At 40.1% G+C, this 17500-nt stretch overlaps 1 protein-coding gene across 1 annotated transcript in view; it reads right to left on the bottom strand.

Annotated features, from left to right (window-relative positions):
* LOC101857891 (FH1/FH2 domain-containing protein 3) overlaps window positions 1–17500 on the bottom strand; it is a gene marked incomplete at its 5' end in the record, with an annotated part of 88932 nt that overhangs the window by 7224 nt on the left and 64208 nt on the right. The window contains 12 exon segments of the mRNA XM_035971265.1: window positions 3389–3406; window positions 4590–4751; window positions 5150–5270; window positions 6170–6362; window positions 7197–7271; window positions 8158–8276; window positions 9403–9564; window positions 10221–10340; window positions 11188–11373; window positions 12029–12184; window positions 15895–15900; window positions 17285–17500. Of these exon segments, the coding sequence (XP_035827158.1) occupies window positions 3389–3406; window positions 4590–4751; window positions 5150–5270; window positions 6170–6362; window positions 7197–7271; window positions 8158–8276; window positions 9403–9564; window positions 10221–10340; window positions 11188–11373; window positions 12029–12184; window positions 15895–15900; window positions 17285–17500 (1534 nt within the window).

Genomic DNA, 17500 nt, shown 5'->3' with positions numbered 1-17500 from the left:
AAAAAAAAAAGTTCAACAATATTCTTTGTCATGTTATTGAACTACGAAAATAACAAACGCAGAAAAAACAGAACTTGATGAAACAAATTTGTCTGAGAAGATTGAGCAAGGCTTTGAGGCAGGCAACAGGCGCAGCTGGCTTGAGCCGCGCACAAACAGAGCAAGGTCACCATGCAATTACCTAGAAGTCACTGTCCCAAAACGCTGAGGAGAAACAGGGTATGGTTAGTGTGAGGGAAGCATGGTTGAGGGGGAAGGAATTTTCTTTTAGGGGGGGGGGGAGGCAGAAGGAGATGGAGGGAAGGAGGGGAGGAGGAGAAAAGGAGGACGGGAAACAGAGGGGATGAGGAGGAGGAGGAGGAGGAGGAGGAGGAGGAGGAAAAAGCAGAGCAGGAGAAGAAAGGGGAGGAGGACGGGGAAGACATGAGAAGGAGACAACAAACTGCAGGAAAGGGAAACATGAGGAACAAAAAGGAAGAAAAGAAGACAGTACAAGAGGTGAAGAAGAGTAACGAGAGTACAAAGGCTGGGACAGTAGCTTACTTTGTCTACTAAGGGAAGAGCAGAGACATGATAGCAGGAGAACATAAATCAGAAAATGGGTGGGGGGGGGGAGGTTTGAAGACGGTCCCTGCGACTGCACAAAGCCCAATGTGACACAATAGACTCACTAAAATGCAGAAGAAACAATAATTGACAAAATGTGCCTTGAGACCATATTTCTGACATTACTGTCAGGACACTTATGAGCGACCATGTACTGTCCAGACACCCTGGTTTGTCTGTGAACAAAATGGTGCACAGAACAACACACACTGCATGTAAAAAGACAAGAGTCCAGTGAGACTCTGACAATTTGGGTGTAACAAAAGTGTGGGTCTGTGTGTGTGTGTGTATGTGTGTGTGCGCGCGTGTGTGCATGTGTGTGTGAGTGAGTGTGTGTGTGTGAGTGAGAGAGGATGTGTGTGTGCGTGTGTGTGTGTGTGTGTGACTACGTCAGCATGTGCATGTGTGAGCGTGTTTGTGGACTCCCTGTGAGCTGTTATGGTGACCGTGGTGAGAGTGTTAGGGTGTAACTCTTTGGTGCGTTCAGGACTACAATACAGGTGTGTTTCGTCAACATCCCCACGCTCACACAATATAACACACTGTGTTAGACTCTGGAACCTCCAAGTAACGGGTGGGTGGGCAAACATAGGGAAAACGTTGCATTAGTGGGCACCTAGGGGAGACAATCCCAACAAATAAAACAAACCAAACCCCCCCCTCCGTGAGAACGGCAAAAAATGGCCAAATAAAAACAGCCAAAAAAAATGGCAAGATCAAACTTGAACTCTAAGAGCAACTGATTTACCGTCTGCTCACTTAGCAGCTTTCTGGCCTGACTAGAGCATGTCTGTGAACACATTGAGTGCACGGGCTGTCAGACATCGTCATAATGTACATGAAACAGGGTACACACATACTTACACACACACATACATACACACACACACACACACATACCTGCATGGCATACACACATACACCTGTAAGGCATACACACAGGCACACACACATTCACACACACATACACATATGCATACATACACACATGCATGCATATATCCGTACATCCATCCATCTATATATACACATATGTACATACACACGCACATGTATGGACACACACAATCACACATACATCCATATATACAAAGGCACTAACTACCACCAAACATCTAACACAGACACTGAGCACTTCAGGGTCACATTTCTGACATACAGCCACATTTAGGATCCAGCACACCAAATGGTAGGTAACGTTGAGGAACATAAAACATTGCAACATAAATACGAAAAGGCAGTGAAAACGCTTTCAGTTGGAAATAATACCTAAACACATTGGCTAACATAGAACGTTACACCCATGGGAGTGGTTTACACAATCACGTGTTCTACACAAAAAAACAAAACAAACCCCCCCCCCCCCAAATGAAGAAACCATATACCGTTTATATAGACTGATACATCCTGGTCCTGTTTCAACTATCCTTGTCCGATACAGTGTTAATCAACCACTACAGGTACGCAGAACAGGTTACTTTTTTAATACCAAAACCTCACTGCTCACCAATCCAAAGAAAAGAATCACTTTCACTCGCATTACTTACTTAATTACCTGTAACTAAGAGTTAGATATTGGCGTTCATATGACCATATGCAGTTGCGAGGGCTTACTAAAACAAAAAACAGAGTTACATAGTATTTATAGAACTATCCTGACCTTTGACAGTGACACAGGAGCATCAGAGGATACCAGAGTACAAGAGACACTGACCAGAGACAGTCATGACCTGAGGGTTCTCACAAACGATCGGCTTGCCAAACACAAACCCCACAGCTCTCAGCTATGTAATAATATTTTTTCCCACTTTTGAAATGTACAATATGATCCACATGAACAGTGAACAATATGCACCACACTTACTGATAGCTAAAAAGATCTCATTGACATCTTTAATCCAAAAGTGTTTTAGTGCACTTGAAGATCAGACTGAGAATTCTCGCCTAATTCAAATGTATGGCAACAATCTCTCAAAATTAATCTATACATTCAATCTAATTTCTTTTTTTGAGGGAAGACAAATACAAATTAATTGTAAACATTAAACATAATAGCAGACAAGAATAATTTGAATCAATAGTTCTCATTCCATAAAAGTGATTAAACCAGTCAATTATTTCTCCACCATCAAATACTAGCAGCTCACAGTGAACACTCACACAAACAACCATAATAGCCAGCACACACTGACTTTCCCTTTGCAGTGGTCAGTTTTAACCCAGGGCACTGGTCAGTCTCCCTGAACTAGAGGTCAAGTGCAGCAGAGTGTGAGGTGCCCAGACAAAAGGTTAGCGCAGTGTGCAGCCACACAGTGTCATGTCTCAAATAAACAGGCCCCCGCCCCCACACTTTTATTGCACTCTCAACCCGAACTCTGGTCAGAGAAAGCCACCAGCGACAGTGATGTGAGAACCCTCAGAGCCAGATGTGCCACACAGAACTTTACAGCCAGAATCTACAAGACAAATGCTGAAAACCTGAGGGAATTCTCTACTTTTATCTTCACCATTGTAACACATGTTTAATTCCTGAACGAAAAGACCACACACAGAAAACCAGCAATATTTCTCTCATTCTCTAATTGCCCGAAGAGGGAATTACAATCCTCCTTTCTACTACACAACTCTACCCCATCAATTTGCTAGCAAAAAGACTGCAGTCTTCCCAAAAATAGAAACAAAAACAAAAGCAAAACCGATAAAAAAGCGTGAAGCAGCTCAAACGAAAAGAACACAAAGCAATATCTACTATCCAAGAGTATATAGAATACCATGTTTGTACCCTTATCTTGAGGCTTGCCTGTATCGATGTAGAACGAAGGCATTGAAAAAACAGAAATTTGAAATCTTTGTATGATTAGGACAGCGATTTGAAGTCTTTGTATGATTAGGACAGCGATTTGAAGTCTTTGTATGATTAGGACAGTGATTTGAAGTCTTTGTATGATTAGGACAGTGATTTGAAGTCTTTGTATGATTAGGACAGTGATTTGAAGTCTTTGTATGATTAGGACAGTGATTTGAAGTCTTTGTATGATTAGGACAGCGATTTGAAGTCTTTGTATGATTAGGACAGCGATTTGAAGTCTTTGTATGATTAGGACAGCGATTTGAAGTCTTTGTATGATTAGGACAGCGATTTGAAGTCTTTGTATGATTAGGACAGTGATTTGAAGTCTTTGTATGATTAGTACAGTGATTTGAAGTCTTTGTATGATTAGGACAGTGATTTGAAGTCTTTGTATGATTAGGACAGCAAAGGGTGAAAAGTAGAAAAGTATTCTTTTCATTTCTAATCATGATTATTTTATGACTGTACGCTATATCTATATACTATTAGCTATTAAAACTGCCTTGACAAAAACTAGAAAGGGTCTGTGCACCTTATAAGCCACTAATGTCCACTACTCTTTTGTGTGTGTGTTGCCGTAAGTTTTATCACTTATGTATAAAAAAGATTACCTCAAATCCCCCCTTCCCCAGCCCTGATCCCCCCCCCCCCCCCCCAAAAAATGAAAGTATTACAGTCATCTTAAAAACGGAAGTTGTGCTTTTGACACTGAAAAATCAAACTAGAAGACTATGATTAAGAAACCAAATAAAGAACAACAATGATGAATTGGGGGAAAAAAAAAGGAAGTCAGTAGTTCCCACTGGAAAAATGACATTCCTGTGTCTGCCCTGTGGGCGGAAAAAAGATGAAATGAGCAGGTAAAGAGAAAATCCTAGGTCATCAAGGGATTACGAGAAATACCAGAAGAGACAGACCAAATGGATGTAAGAAAAAAACACCGAAGAAACACCACTCACAACAGCAAAGAGAAAAAACACCACTTATAAAATGGCCATGTGGAGTCATGTCAACAGCACAGAGAAAAAAACACCACTTATAAAACAACCACGAACCAAAGGATGTACCAAACCCCCAAGCATCAGCGGAGCGAGCCGGGTGTGGAAATTTAAAAAACCTCCCCCAAACTTACAGGACTTTCGTTGACTCCTGGATCGTTTGCGTTCCCGTGGCGGCCGTGAGCTGGGCTTGGTGGCTGTCCTCACACAGGCCTCAAGGATCTCATCCTCACCCGTGTCATACATGTCAGAGTCTGTGGTCATTCCACTGGTGCGGGACCCCATGGACCGAGCGTCTGGGGGAAACAAGGTAATTGTTGTTAGGAGCTAGTTGGAGACAAACTGCATCCTCCTATAAACAATTTTAGTAATTTTCAAAGAGAAGTAATTTGATCTTCATAGAGACAGACACATAAATCAAGGGAAATATTATAGAAGGCCAACAAAGAGAAATTGTGGAACCCACACAGATTTGAACCTAAAACCTCTAGGCTTTGGTCACATCGATCAGAAAGTACCACAGGGAATTCACAGTTACAGTACAATAAAAACTACCACTCACCTCAAGAAGTAGACTAGGATATACTGAAAAGAAATAAGAAATAGGAGAAGCAGACCCTGCAGGGCATCCGCCAACTCCCCAGTCCATCCCCCCCCCCCCCCCCCCCCCCTTTTTTCACTACCACAAGCTCACCAAGCTTCCTGCGACTCTTCTGTCCTGGCAGTCCCCTCTCGTCAGCGCTGGTGTACCCGTTCTTCAACAACTTGTGAAGGGGATCGTCTGTGGCTGCCTCCTTGCCCTTAAAGTTCTCCGTCTGTGGAAAGTACAAGTGGGGGGTACAGGGTGAGAACTCAGTACAACTTTACCATAGTCCCATGCTATGATCTCCCCAAGCAGGGTGAAAACACTGACCCCCATTCAAATTTGAAGCTCTCACCTCCAGGCATTGGTCGAGTCAGTCATCAAACTGTACCATAGGATCTAAAAGGCCAGCTATTGCAGGGGACTTTGGGTATATGCACCCAGTAATATCACAGACACTCAACCTAAATTGACTTTTCGAAATGTTTCCAGAGAAAATCTCATTATCATAATCAGAGGGGAATTAAGTACAATAAATACTGCAGCCTGACATGTGTGATTTACATAACTGGTGTTCTGTTTTACATAAGTGGGGTACATAGACAGAGCTCATCAGAGTTTTACTTTAGTAGTCTCACATATTTAAGACATACATACACTCATTAATGAGGCTGAAAAAGCAAAAACAATCTGATGTGTAAAACTGTCAACATCTGCCATTTGGACAAAAATTGAACCATTCATTTCTATATGCTCCAGTTCAGCACCCTCAGATGAACACACTCTTTACAGACGCGTTAAAAAATCAGTAAGCTGTGGGGGGGTTTAGTTAAGAGACCCAACAATAAAGAAATAGGCACCCGCATGCGGAAAAAGCAAATTAAGTTTTATGGTTCTAGTCTGAGCAACACATGAGCTCACTATACCCTTTCAACATATCCTTAACATGCTGTATCACTCTTTTTGTCTGTTTAGAAAGAAGATTAAAGTAGGTGAATACAGTCACATAGAAACTTTTTCTCCCTGAAGAAAAAAGGGAAGGAGGAAAAGGATATTGATATATAAATAATACAATATGAGTTGACAAAAAATCTTAGGGGACTCAACAACCAGTGACAGTGTGTGACTCACATCAACGATCATCTTCCCTCGCGTCTTCTTTCTCTCCCGCTGGTTGGCTTTCTTCTGCATCATCTGTAAAACTTTGTCGCGAGTTGTGCGGTATTCCAGGGCAAACTCGCTGATCACCTTGCAGAAATGGTTGATCCTCAGCTCCCGAGCATCGTGAACCGGGAAGCCCAGGAAAAGGAGAAGTTTGTTGTATCTGGAGACAATACATGAGACAACTTACTGGCAGTCGACAATTGGGGTTTTTTGGGGGGGGTTTTTTGGTAAGCATTTTATGGCACTTGCAACATAATTAGGTCATATAAGTACCAAAGATCATAGGTGTTATAAGAGAGTGAAGGGGTGAAATGGTATAGGTTTTTTTTCCTCTATCAACACTTGAACCAAATGGAAAATTCATGTAAAGTGCCTTTCCCAAGGACACAACATCCGACAGAGCTGAGACTTGAACCCCAAGGACACAACGTCGGACAGAGCTGAGACTTGAACCCGAGAACCCACAATCTCACGATTACAGGTCCAGTAGCTTAACCACTAGGATAACAATGCCACCTTACAAGAGAGTTACAAACACAAAAAGGAGGAGAAATAAAGACGATAGATGTTTGGTAGGAAAGAAGATGCATACCACATCAGAGCACCTGCCAACCACCAACACTTGCTTGTTTTTCTTTTTCCCCCAGCTTAACAAATTCAATTCAACACAATACTTGTATATTAAAGCAAGAACCAAAAAGACTGAAGAAATCATTAATGAAATAGGATTATCAGTGACAGTCTCCAACCACTTCTTGAATGAAGGAAGAGTGCTATCATTCTGGGTCTTTTTTTTGCATTTCAATAAAATACAAGAAGAGCAGTATGCCCAAAATTATGTCATGAATGCATACTGGTTGTGTAGTTCCCTTCACACACTTGAGACGGTTCTGTAACATAGCTATATAGTTCCTGACATGACCATAACACTTTCTCCTCCACAATTCTATTACCATGCTCTCTCACCAAAGATATAACAACTACTTTTTCTCACCTGTTGTGAATTCTTTTATGGATGATGTGGAGGATCATGATCCTCTCTGCTGCGTCCGACAAGAATAATGACATTCTGGAGATAAGAAAAAAAAGTTGGGTTAAATGTACCACTTTCAGTCCTGCAGTATCAATGTATATTAAAGTCTCTGTAACTAGAATTCGACTCTGAACATTTCATACTTTAGAGCAAAATTATAAAGAGCGCTACAACTTATGTTATTGTGAATCTCTCTATCTAAATGCTAAATGAGATTTTCTTTTCACACTAGACTCACTTCGACAGTGTAATATTTCTGGTTATTTGCTTTGAACGTATACTTGTCCAATTTAAAAAAAGACAAACTTTGCTATTCAATTTCAATCATTTTAAAAAAGTTTAAAAGAACATTAGCAACCAAAGATGTAAAATGTTAGCATTTAGACTGATTTGTGAAAAAAACTATAATCAAACAGACATAAAGCAAAAATCCCAAGAAACTAAAAACACCTAAAGTGTATTGGGTATGTTGCAAAAACAGATATACATAAAACCTGCAGTATATAATATTTGAAAGCATAGTGATTTAAACTAAAACAGGAAGTACTTCACACGAACATACACACATACACACCCATTCATATGCGCACACACACATACATACACACACCCCAGCAGCTGACACAAATAACAAACAAGGTCATTAGTTACTATTCACAAAATCTCTCCCTCCCTTACTGACTCCACTGGTAGTTGTGTTTTCACTTTCCTCAATCCATAAAATTGGGACGAATCAAAAAAAAAAAAAGCATACCCCATAAAGTCAGAAGAAATCACAGAAAAAAAATTGAAACCCCCCGCTCCAAATCAATCAACAATTACTACACCATTTAACCCCCCCAAAAAAAAACTCCCTCAAAAACCCAAATAACATAAGCATGCATACTAATTCTCATCCCATAAGAGGTCAAAGTGCACATACTTTCCCTTCAAATCTGTGGAGCTGCCGTCATGTTTGACAATTGCACGCAAGTGATCCCATGAAGCCTTGCAGTCGTATTCCATCTTGTTGAGTTTGTGGAACAGTTCTTCCCAGTCCACCTGCAGATAAAGATTAAAATGGAACTTGTCTTACGATATAACCAAATAGTGGAGAATATGTGAACAATGACACATTCATATATCATGCAACATAAAGGCCCAGGGTTGCTAGAACATTGCATCTTTCACATGCTTTCTACTGCTTAAAGCATATTATTGGAATTGATAAGAATAAGAATAAGAATAAGAATAAGAATAAGAATAATAAGAAGTAGAAGAAAAAGAAGGAGAAAACTTATTCTTAGATCATCCACTGTCCATTATGTGGGCTGAAGACACTTTTCATGAGTATGACACCAGCAAATCGTTCACTCGGACATTGTGCCATATGTGCACACACTACTAGAAGACATGTAAACACAGAGTACACAAACACGCATACAAAAAAATTATTAACACAAGCAAGAATGCTCATAACCCGATAATTCTTTCTTATCATCTTGTGCATAAACGCAACAATATTCTACAAAGGCAGGGAATAAGTCAAACTTGACAGCCATTTAGGTACATCTGAGTAAGCTAGGCTGTATGTTTGGGTCTAAAAGTCCCAAGACTGTCAGTTGACCTAAGTCTGGAAAAGAATCACTAACAAAAGGATCTGAAAATGAGAATGTACTCTCTCCTGCTAGTAGAAGAGCGGACAACATTTCTTCTCACCAATTTTGTTTTTTAATTTTAATAGAGGTTTTACGGTGCTCGCAACTGCATAAGGTCAAATGAATGCCAGAAGATTAGAGGTGTTACAAACATAAAAAAGAAGAAGGGGAGATAAGGACGATAGACGTTTGATAGGACAGAAGGAGCAAACCACACAAGAGCACCCGCCAACCACCCACTTCTCACCAATTTACAACATGGCTACAAAGATCAAAACAAACAGATTCTACAACCGACAAAGTTACAGAACCAGTACATGTGGGTGGAGGAAACACACACACACGTCATGTTTGGATTTAGTTTGAGTCCAGAGAGGCACGTCAATATAATTGTGGTCTTTTAGTGCATGGAAAAGTTAGAACAAATAGACAGAACCATGACAAAGATGTAAAAGAAGTCAAACAGACCAGTGGTGCTCTCCAGCTACACATATGCGTAAACATCAACAGAGACAGAGACAGAAACTTACCCGAGAGCACCTTGTGACGGGCCCGATCTCCGAGTAGAGATCGGAGGAGTCTGGGAATTGCTCTATGATGAGCGTGCACAGGTGGTGCAGCAGTGAATGCTTGTGTACTGTGTCCTTGACCTCTGGCACACGCTGAAGGAACTCAATGCTGAATGCACGGATCTGGAACAGGAAGGAAGGGGGAAAAAATGAAACTTCAGCAAAACCATTTAAATATCTGACATGACAGACATGCTTGCACAAATCTGTAACAACTCTCGACTAAAATGAAACATGAGTCATTGAAATATTATTATATCCCCCACCTACCCTCCAAAGAGGGTTAGATATTGTGCAGAGACAACAATTTGTCTTGATTGTCAAAGTATATATACTAACATCAAATGCTCACTTTTCAAGACATTTTTGAAGTTTTCAAATTGATCAGCAGAAGCCCCTAAAAAAGCGGAGACACACTTTTTTTTACATACTTCTTTATCTTCTTTGATTCACAGAAGTCACTGTCCCCATGATATGACCTCAAGTATTTGCACGGGAATCCAAAAATAAAGGTGGGAGAGTTATACGATCATTATCATAACATAGATATAAATGCCCTTACAATTTTAAACAAATCGACCCCATGAGAGAGTCTCACATAGAAATATTACAAAATGCAGGAGTTTCCTCAGACTCTCTCTCCTTCTGTCTTTTCCTTATCACCCCCCCACACACACACAAATGAAAAAACACAGCGATACACACAGATACACAAGCCCCCCCCCCCCCCCCCCCAAAAAAAAAACAACCCAGAAGTTCATAAAAAAACAACAACTCACAGCTGCCCCGTTGAGAAAGTTGCCTACAGCCAAGAGGCCTGAGAGAATGCACCGGAACGTCTGGTTCTTCTGCAGGTCCGTGACGCCTTTCTTCAGATCCATCAGCGGCTCTGCTACTTCCTGTGGAGGCAACAGCAGAAACTGTGAGACAAAGACCCAAGGGACACTTATACAACAAGAGCAGAAGCAGATAAGAGACATAATAAAAAAGCAAACATAGGACTAGGAGGAGTTTCACAACAGATTCAGCAGATCCCCACAACACCTCCGCTAAATAATAAAACATGTCTTGAGTAATTGATTATCATTTTCCTGAATTTTTCAGACTTTTGCAGATTTGGCGGGATCAGTAAACCGCATATGAAAGTTGGTATTTGATCTGTTATAGGAGTCCATGAGATGAGGGCTAAGTAGTAGTGTTATCGGTTTAGATGAGGCCCCTCTTTGTGAATTAAGAGGTAAATTTTCTTAGAGGAGCATTTTTTTCACCTTCACATCATATAATGTTCACGTCCTCTTAACCAGAGCAGCCAAACACAATTTTGAAGGGTTTCGACAATTTTTTTGCTCTCAAATTTTTCTAGCTAAGACTCTGGAATGCGACTCTTTCTTTCCTGTCACAACACACATCTACTTCAGGATGAGGGACCCCGACTAGCACAAAAACACATACATATCTATATATACATACATAGGTCGTATACATTTACAACAGTGAGAACTAGTAAAATAAAGTAGATTATTGCAAATTTCTTATACTCCAACCTATACAACTTAGGCAATTGATGAGGCAGGCCTCTTTGACCCCACCAGCACAAAGACGAATATACTCAATAAACAATTTTTCCACAAGGAAATCTACCTCATTTCCCTTGTAAGGCAAAGAGCCAAAATACCCAACAGAGACTAACAGTACAATAAATTACTACAATACAAATACACCTGACAAAAACAAGCTCCCACTCACCTGTTCTAGATTCTCATAATCCAGCTTGAAGAGCCAGAGTTTGAGTCGGGCCTCCAGCTCAAACACAGAGGAGAGAGTGAGGAGGAACTGCTCGGCTGTCCCCAGAGGGACATCAGGGTTGGCCATCTGAGCCTCCAGGATCTTGGACTTCTCCTCCTCTGTCGGGATCATGGTGGTCAGAATTTTCTGTGGAATAAGAAGTCAGGTGGGGCTGAAGTTAGTTTAATATCCTCTTGTTTGCTAGTTTTAGTAGAGGTTTTACGGCGTTCGCAACTGCATAACTTCACATGAGCACCAGAAGATTAGAGGTGTTACAAGAGAGTAACAAACATAAAAAAGAAGAAGGGGAGATAAGGAGGATAGATGTTCCATAGGAAAGAAGGAGCAAACCACACCAGAGCACCCGCCAACCACCCACCCTCTGAGGTACATGTTCGGTTTGGTTTCGGGTATGATACACATTGCCTTTTTCAAGAAAAGTGTGATTATGTAAAATGTACTTTCTCCACTAGACCACAAGCTATCTCATTTGGTAAAGTGAAGTAGAATATATTAACAAATGGCACTTTTGCTCTTCCTTCTGAAGACGCTTCGCTGAAAGAACTGTCCAGGGACATATTATCCCAAGCCTGTTGGGTCCAGCGAGTTCAGTCTTGCTGAACATAAATATTTTCAAAACTGGGAGCATTATAATATACAGTATACAGGCAAGGAGTAAAGGCATTATTTTAGGTTGAGTAATACAAGAAGTAGTCCCAATTCTCCAAAGATAATGATACCAATGACTGACCAAACACATCAACAAACAAACCCGAGAACCAAGCGAGACACTGTTACCTACCTCAATGCCCTCTTTGTTCATGATAGAATTATCCATCTTGAGAATGGCGGCCTTGATGGTGCGGGGTGGGGGCAGCACGGTGAGGCCAATGTTGATGGCGTTGGAGCGCTTGGGGTCCAGAACTGTGATCTCCTTCTTCCCACTCGTGTCTTGTTTCTGAAGTACACAGAGAGGGAGATAGAGTTGGGGTACACTCAAGGCAGAGCCAGGGAACAGCCCAGGGGAAGGCAACACACGTTTGGTGTACAGGAAAGACGAGTCATCAATATCTCATAAACATTTCGTTGCACGTAACACTGTGACGAGTTCAGAGTTTCTTTTCTTTGCTAATTTCTTCACAAAGTTAAAGAAAAAAATAAAACACAAGGTACAAAGATGACACTATCGTGCCTGCAGGAAAGAGAGGCTTTTGGATGTGAAGTACAATTACTGGTTAACAGTTTTACAAGATTATCATTAGCTTTTTTTTTGTTTTCTGCTTTTTTTTTTTTTAGCTATTACTGTTTATGGTTCACAATCTTTAAAACAAAAGCCTTACATATAATACAATTGAAATGTATTTCTCATATTTCACGACTCGATTTAACTTACGAAATAGGGAGTAATTTACAGTAAAAATAAACAGATGTATAACGATTGCTTTTTTAAAAGTGTCCATATCAATTCAGTTAGCACTTTAGAATCTCCTGATGGACGCCTAAAAATGTAAGCATAGAGTAAAAGCGACAGCCTCGGATGCACCAAAAATTCTTTTGTCAATTGTTTTACAAATTAGAATTATAGTGTAAAGATACACCCTTGAATCTTATTCGGAATAATATCTAAACTAAGCACATCTGTACAGAAAGGAAGACCTTTGAATCTTATTTGGAATAACATCTGAACTAAGCACATCTGTACAGAAAGGAAGACCTTTGAATCTTATTTGGAATAACATCTAAACTAAGCACGTCTGTACAGAAAGGAAGACCTTTGAATCTTATTTGGAATAACATCTAAACTAAGCACATCTGTACAGAAAGGAAGACCTTTGAATCTTATTTGGAATAACATCTAAACTAAGAACATCTGTACAGAAAGGAAGACAGAAATGTATAGCTTAGAGATTATAATATGTGATATATGTATACACAAAGCAGCATACAGTGTGTATAGAGTGGAAAGCAAAATAAAATGATTTACAGCCTTCAACAGACTGGGCCTTCCAAGGTCGCAGAGACCATCACTGGGAAGGAGTGACAGAAGGATGAGGACTTAACGATCAACAATTCCAATCAACTTTAACGATGTATGTACTATGACAATAATAAGGTTAAAAAAAAGAAAACTTAATCCATTTAGATACAAAAAATAACTGAATCAATATTTCTGCAAATGCATTCCATATACCAGGAAAAAGAAAATACATAAGTAAAGCATTATCATCCCTTATCCATTCAAACGTTTAGTTCAAAATTGGAAAAGACCCAGGACTAGATTGTTGTTTCGACATACAGGAAAAAAAATATCACGACAACGCATTTCTTTACATGAACTGCTGCTCAAAAGAAACAACTTTCTATGACCACAAGTATGTAAAGGTCCACTTAACATACAAGTGAGTATTTTGAGATGCTCTTGAACAGAACTGAAGGACAGTGGGGGATAAAACAGGGACATCTGTACTGTAGAAAATATCATTAAACAGTGTTAATTAAATTTACTTTTGACATCTCTGGTTAGAAATTTGAAAAGGGGGAAAGAGGGGGTGGGGAGAAGCGGAGGGTGCTTAAGGCTTGGGGGAGGGGAGGGGAAGGAGGGTGTTTAGAACATGGGGAGGGGGAGGGGTGGCGACATGCACTGGGTTCTGTGAAGCACGTTATGGGGCGTTCGTCTAGGTTCTAGTCACTTTGACTGTGCCTTATGGCATTTCTTTTGGGAAGGAGAAAAGAATAACTGAAACACATATTCAAGGGCAAATTGTTACTATGCAAGGGAAAGCCAAAATGTTATATAGAGAGTAAAAATTGAAAACAGATCAAACCCAGGTAACTGAGAGAATTTTTTAAAAAAAGACTGAAAAACATATGTTTGATTTAATATACAAGGCTGATATGCAAAATCAGAGAAAAAAGGGTAAAAAAAGACACATTCATTTGACAGAAATTGTACGCATGAAATTAAAGACAAAGAAACCCAATAAACTTGGCAACAGACCCAGCTCCACGAAAATGTGTAAACAACCATGAGAACAAAGTCTGAGAAGCTCCAACCAAACCCCAAAGATCTGAGTAACAGCACAGGATATCTCCAGCTACAGTTTCTGGTACGTGCTGAAAGCATCCAAAAGCTATACGAAAAAAACACTATCTATGACGCTTTGACAAGGCGTCTACTTACGAGGGGGGTTAGGGGGGAAGGAGAGCAGGGAAGGAACGGGAAATTCATTAATTAAACATGATAATCTTTCATATCATACAAGAGTTTAGTGCAGAAAAAGCATAGAATAAGAATAGGTCACAACAGACAAATTGGTGGTTCCTCAAACAGGACAGACAGTGAGGCAGAGGCAGCAGTTGAAAGTAGGGAGTAGGAGTGTACACGTCTAGGCCTTGGGTCAATTTATGATTATATGGTGCACAGTTCATTCAATCAAATGGCTTTGCTGTTTTGATTAACAAACATATCTGATTTTTGGAGCAGTCACAAAACTGTGTACACAGTATGCAGTTTTCAAAATAATGAGTTCATTATAAGACAGAAGATTTTTCATCATGCCTAACAAGCTGCATTCAGCAGGGCACTAATCATGGTGAAAATAATTCTCTTCCTCTTCTCCAGCTTACCAAATTAGCAGAGATGCCGAGGGAACACATTTGAGTCTGTTTGGCTTAAATCAGTCTAAACCTTTCTCCTCCCACAAAGACCCACAGGCATTGCAGTTCAGCTTCTTGCCACAACAAAAAACATCGGATTCAAAGAACTGATAATGTGACCAAGATGAGTAAGACATGGTTAATGACTTTTGAAAGCAGCAACATTTTGTGTACAGAGGTGCATGGATTCAATGGATACCCTGTAATTCCTTAAGCAGCACAAACACACTGATAACGTCAAAGAACATCCCAATTAATCTCACCCCCACCTAGTAACAGAACACAAACAGCAACCGAAGTGATGCTTTTCTTGCTCAAATAAACTGTTGGTTCATTCCAACATCTTCGCATCTAAACCCACTGCAAGGCAAATGACAAATAATAAAAACATTCCAAAAGTCATAGCTCGGAAGAAACGTGAGGCTCTGTGAGAAAAACGGCCGTTTTAACAAATGTGAGGGGTTCTGACAAAATGAGTAACTTCTCGCAATTCACAAAAATGGAGATATTGGTCAAAAATTGACGCAAGGGTCAAATTTAAAGATTTTTTATCGATGCCATATACTTTAACTATAACCTGTCTTTTATCATTTCAAACTGATAAGTTGTAAAAGTTCACCAATAAGCGTGACGTATTTAATTTCTTAAGGCTTGAATCCCAGAAGCAACTCATTTTGTCAGCACGCTTCACAAATACTACAATCTCCTTTGAAAAAAATTAAGATTCCTGATGGGATTTTTTCCCTCTATTTCAGAAAGAGCTTTGAGCTTTATAGGTGCATAAATGCAAATAGAGTGTAACCTTGATGTTCGACATATAGCACTTCCAAATAAGATCCCAGTAATTTATGAGCAACATTACTGAGAACTACTATGATGGTCTTTGGGGGGTGGGGGGGGGGGTGTCCCTCACTGAACTTAATACATACAACAGTTAGCAAACCACACAGATGATTACAGCATTTTCATTCCAAGCTAGGAAGGTAAAAGTGAGTGCAAAAAAGTCCTTACCACATCCTGAAGATTAAATGCATAGCACATGCAACATGAGATTTGCGCCCGGTCATCAACTCAGAGATCCATCGTTGTAGAAAAAACAATAAAGAGTCAAGCGGTGAGAAACTGCACATGGCTAAAGTCATTCGGTACTCAAAGCCTCATTACATACACAACACTACAAGAAAGTCCTGTCATAACACCTACTAAAAAAACAAAACAAGAGCAGAGAAAGGAAGAGAGACGAAAAACAAAACAGGTAACAGACAGAAAACTTTGACGTTTACTAAGCAAGGATCACCACAAAAGCAAAAGATGAGAAAATGAGAGCGAGATAGGAGGAAGAAAGAAGAAAAAAACTGATGTCATTAACTAGGAAACAAGGAGAGGCATGAAAGATGCAGGTGTTTCAGACAGCATTACTACATCAGAGTCTAGAAACGTGAAAAGAGCTAACTACCTCCACACAGTACAACACAGAAAGTGCCGCCATGTCATCAAACGCAAAGACTCTGAATGCATCAGTGAACATCACCACATCACACATTTGTCACACGACCACAAACTTCACAAAACTGACAGCAAACATCTAACATTAGTACTTGATAAATTAGAGGCTTATAGACAACAGTAATTACTGTGATGTAATTTTATTATTAACGTTCAATAAGTCAGAACAATGTTGCTACACAATGAAATTAATTACTGTCAGAAAACAAAGGCTGAGTACAATGAGGACGTGACGATACAGCATCTATTGTCAGAAGAATGAGCTAGCTAATTCGCACAACAAGACTAGAAAGTTAGCGCTGAAAGTATATAATATACACAAAACAAAAACGGATACATCATTGTTTAGGGCTTCAGCAGTTACTGCCAAGCATTACAAGACTGACGTTAAAAATTAAAGCGCAGCTCATAGCTAAAGGTTTGGCTGTGAATACAGGTTTGCCAGCATATGGAGCGACAGAGTAACACACAGCAAAAAGGCCAACAGTTTCCCGATTGTTAAGAGAAATGTCCTTTTGTCTTGCTGAGCTTACTACAGAAGTATAGAAATATTTTTCTAATGTCTTCTGATAAATATTAAAGCATTTGTTGACAGAATTGGTCATCTTTTATCCATTCAAATATATTAACCTTTTAACTTCTACGTAACCACACAACTATCTTTAGCTTTCCTACTAAACGATTCTGAGATTCTGACATAGTAACCAAAACTCTTACCAAAATGAAAGTTTTTAACTCTAAATTGGGTTTCTGCATTAAAAAAACCCACCAAAAGATGACCTCTTTGAAAGTGGAGTTTTGATTTTAGTACATATTAGTGAGTTCGCCAATCTTGAGTCAAGCATTGACAGAGTGATTAAGACGAGCAACACAGCAGGGATACCCCGTCACTTGCCTTTTGCTTGATGTCTGCGGTGCGAGTCTCAAACAAGTGCTCCAGTTTCTCTGTGTCGATGGTAACGGGCACCAGCTGCTTCCAGATGAGCTCTCCCTTGGTACTGGGGTGGGTTTCTGTTCCTGGCAAAGCCCGCCAGTGCAGGCGAACTGTCTTCTTGTTCTTCTTGAGGTTAGCACCAGGGGGTGGGGGTAGGCCGGGGGCACCGCTTGGAGG

Source organism: Aplysia californica, unplaced genomic scaffold, assembly GCF_000002075.1.
Source record: "Aplysia californica isolate F4 #8 unplaced genomic scaffold, AplCal3.0 scaffold00406, whole genome shotgun sequence".
Classification (NCBI taxonomy): Eukaryota; Metazoa; Mollusca; class Gastropoda; order Aplysiida; family Aplysiidae; genus Aplysia; species Aplysia californica.
Note: the sequence above shows the minus strand (reverse complement) of the source record. Positions and strands in the feature narration are given on the sequence as shown.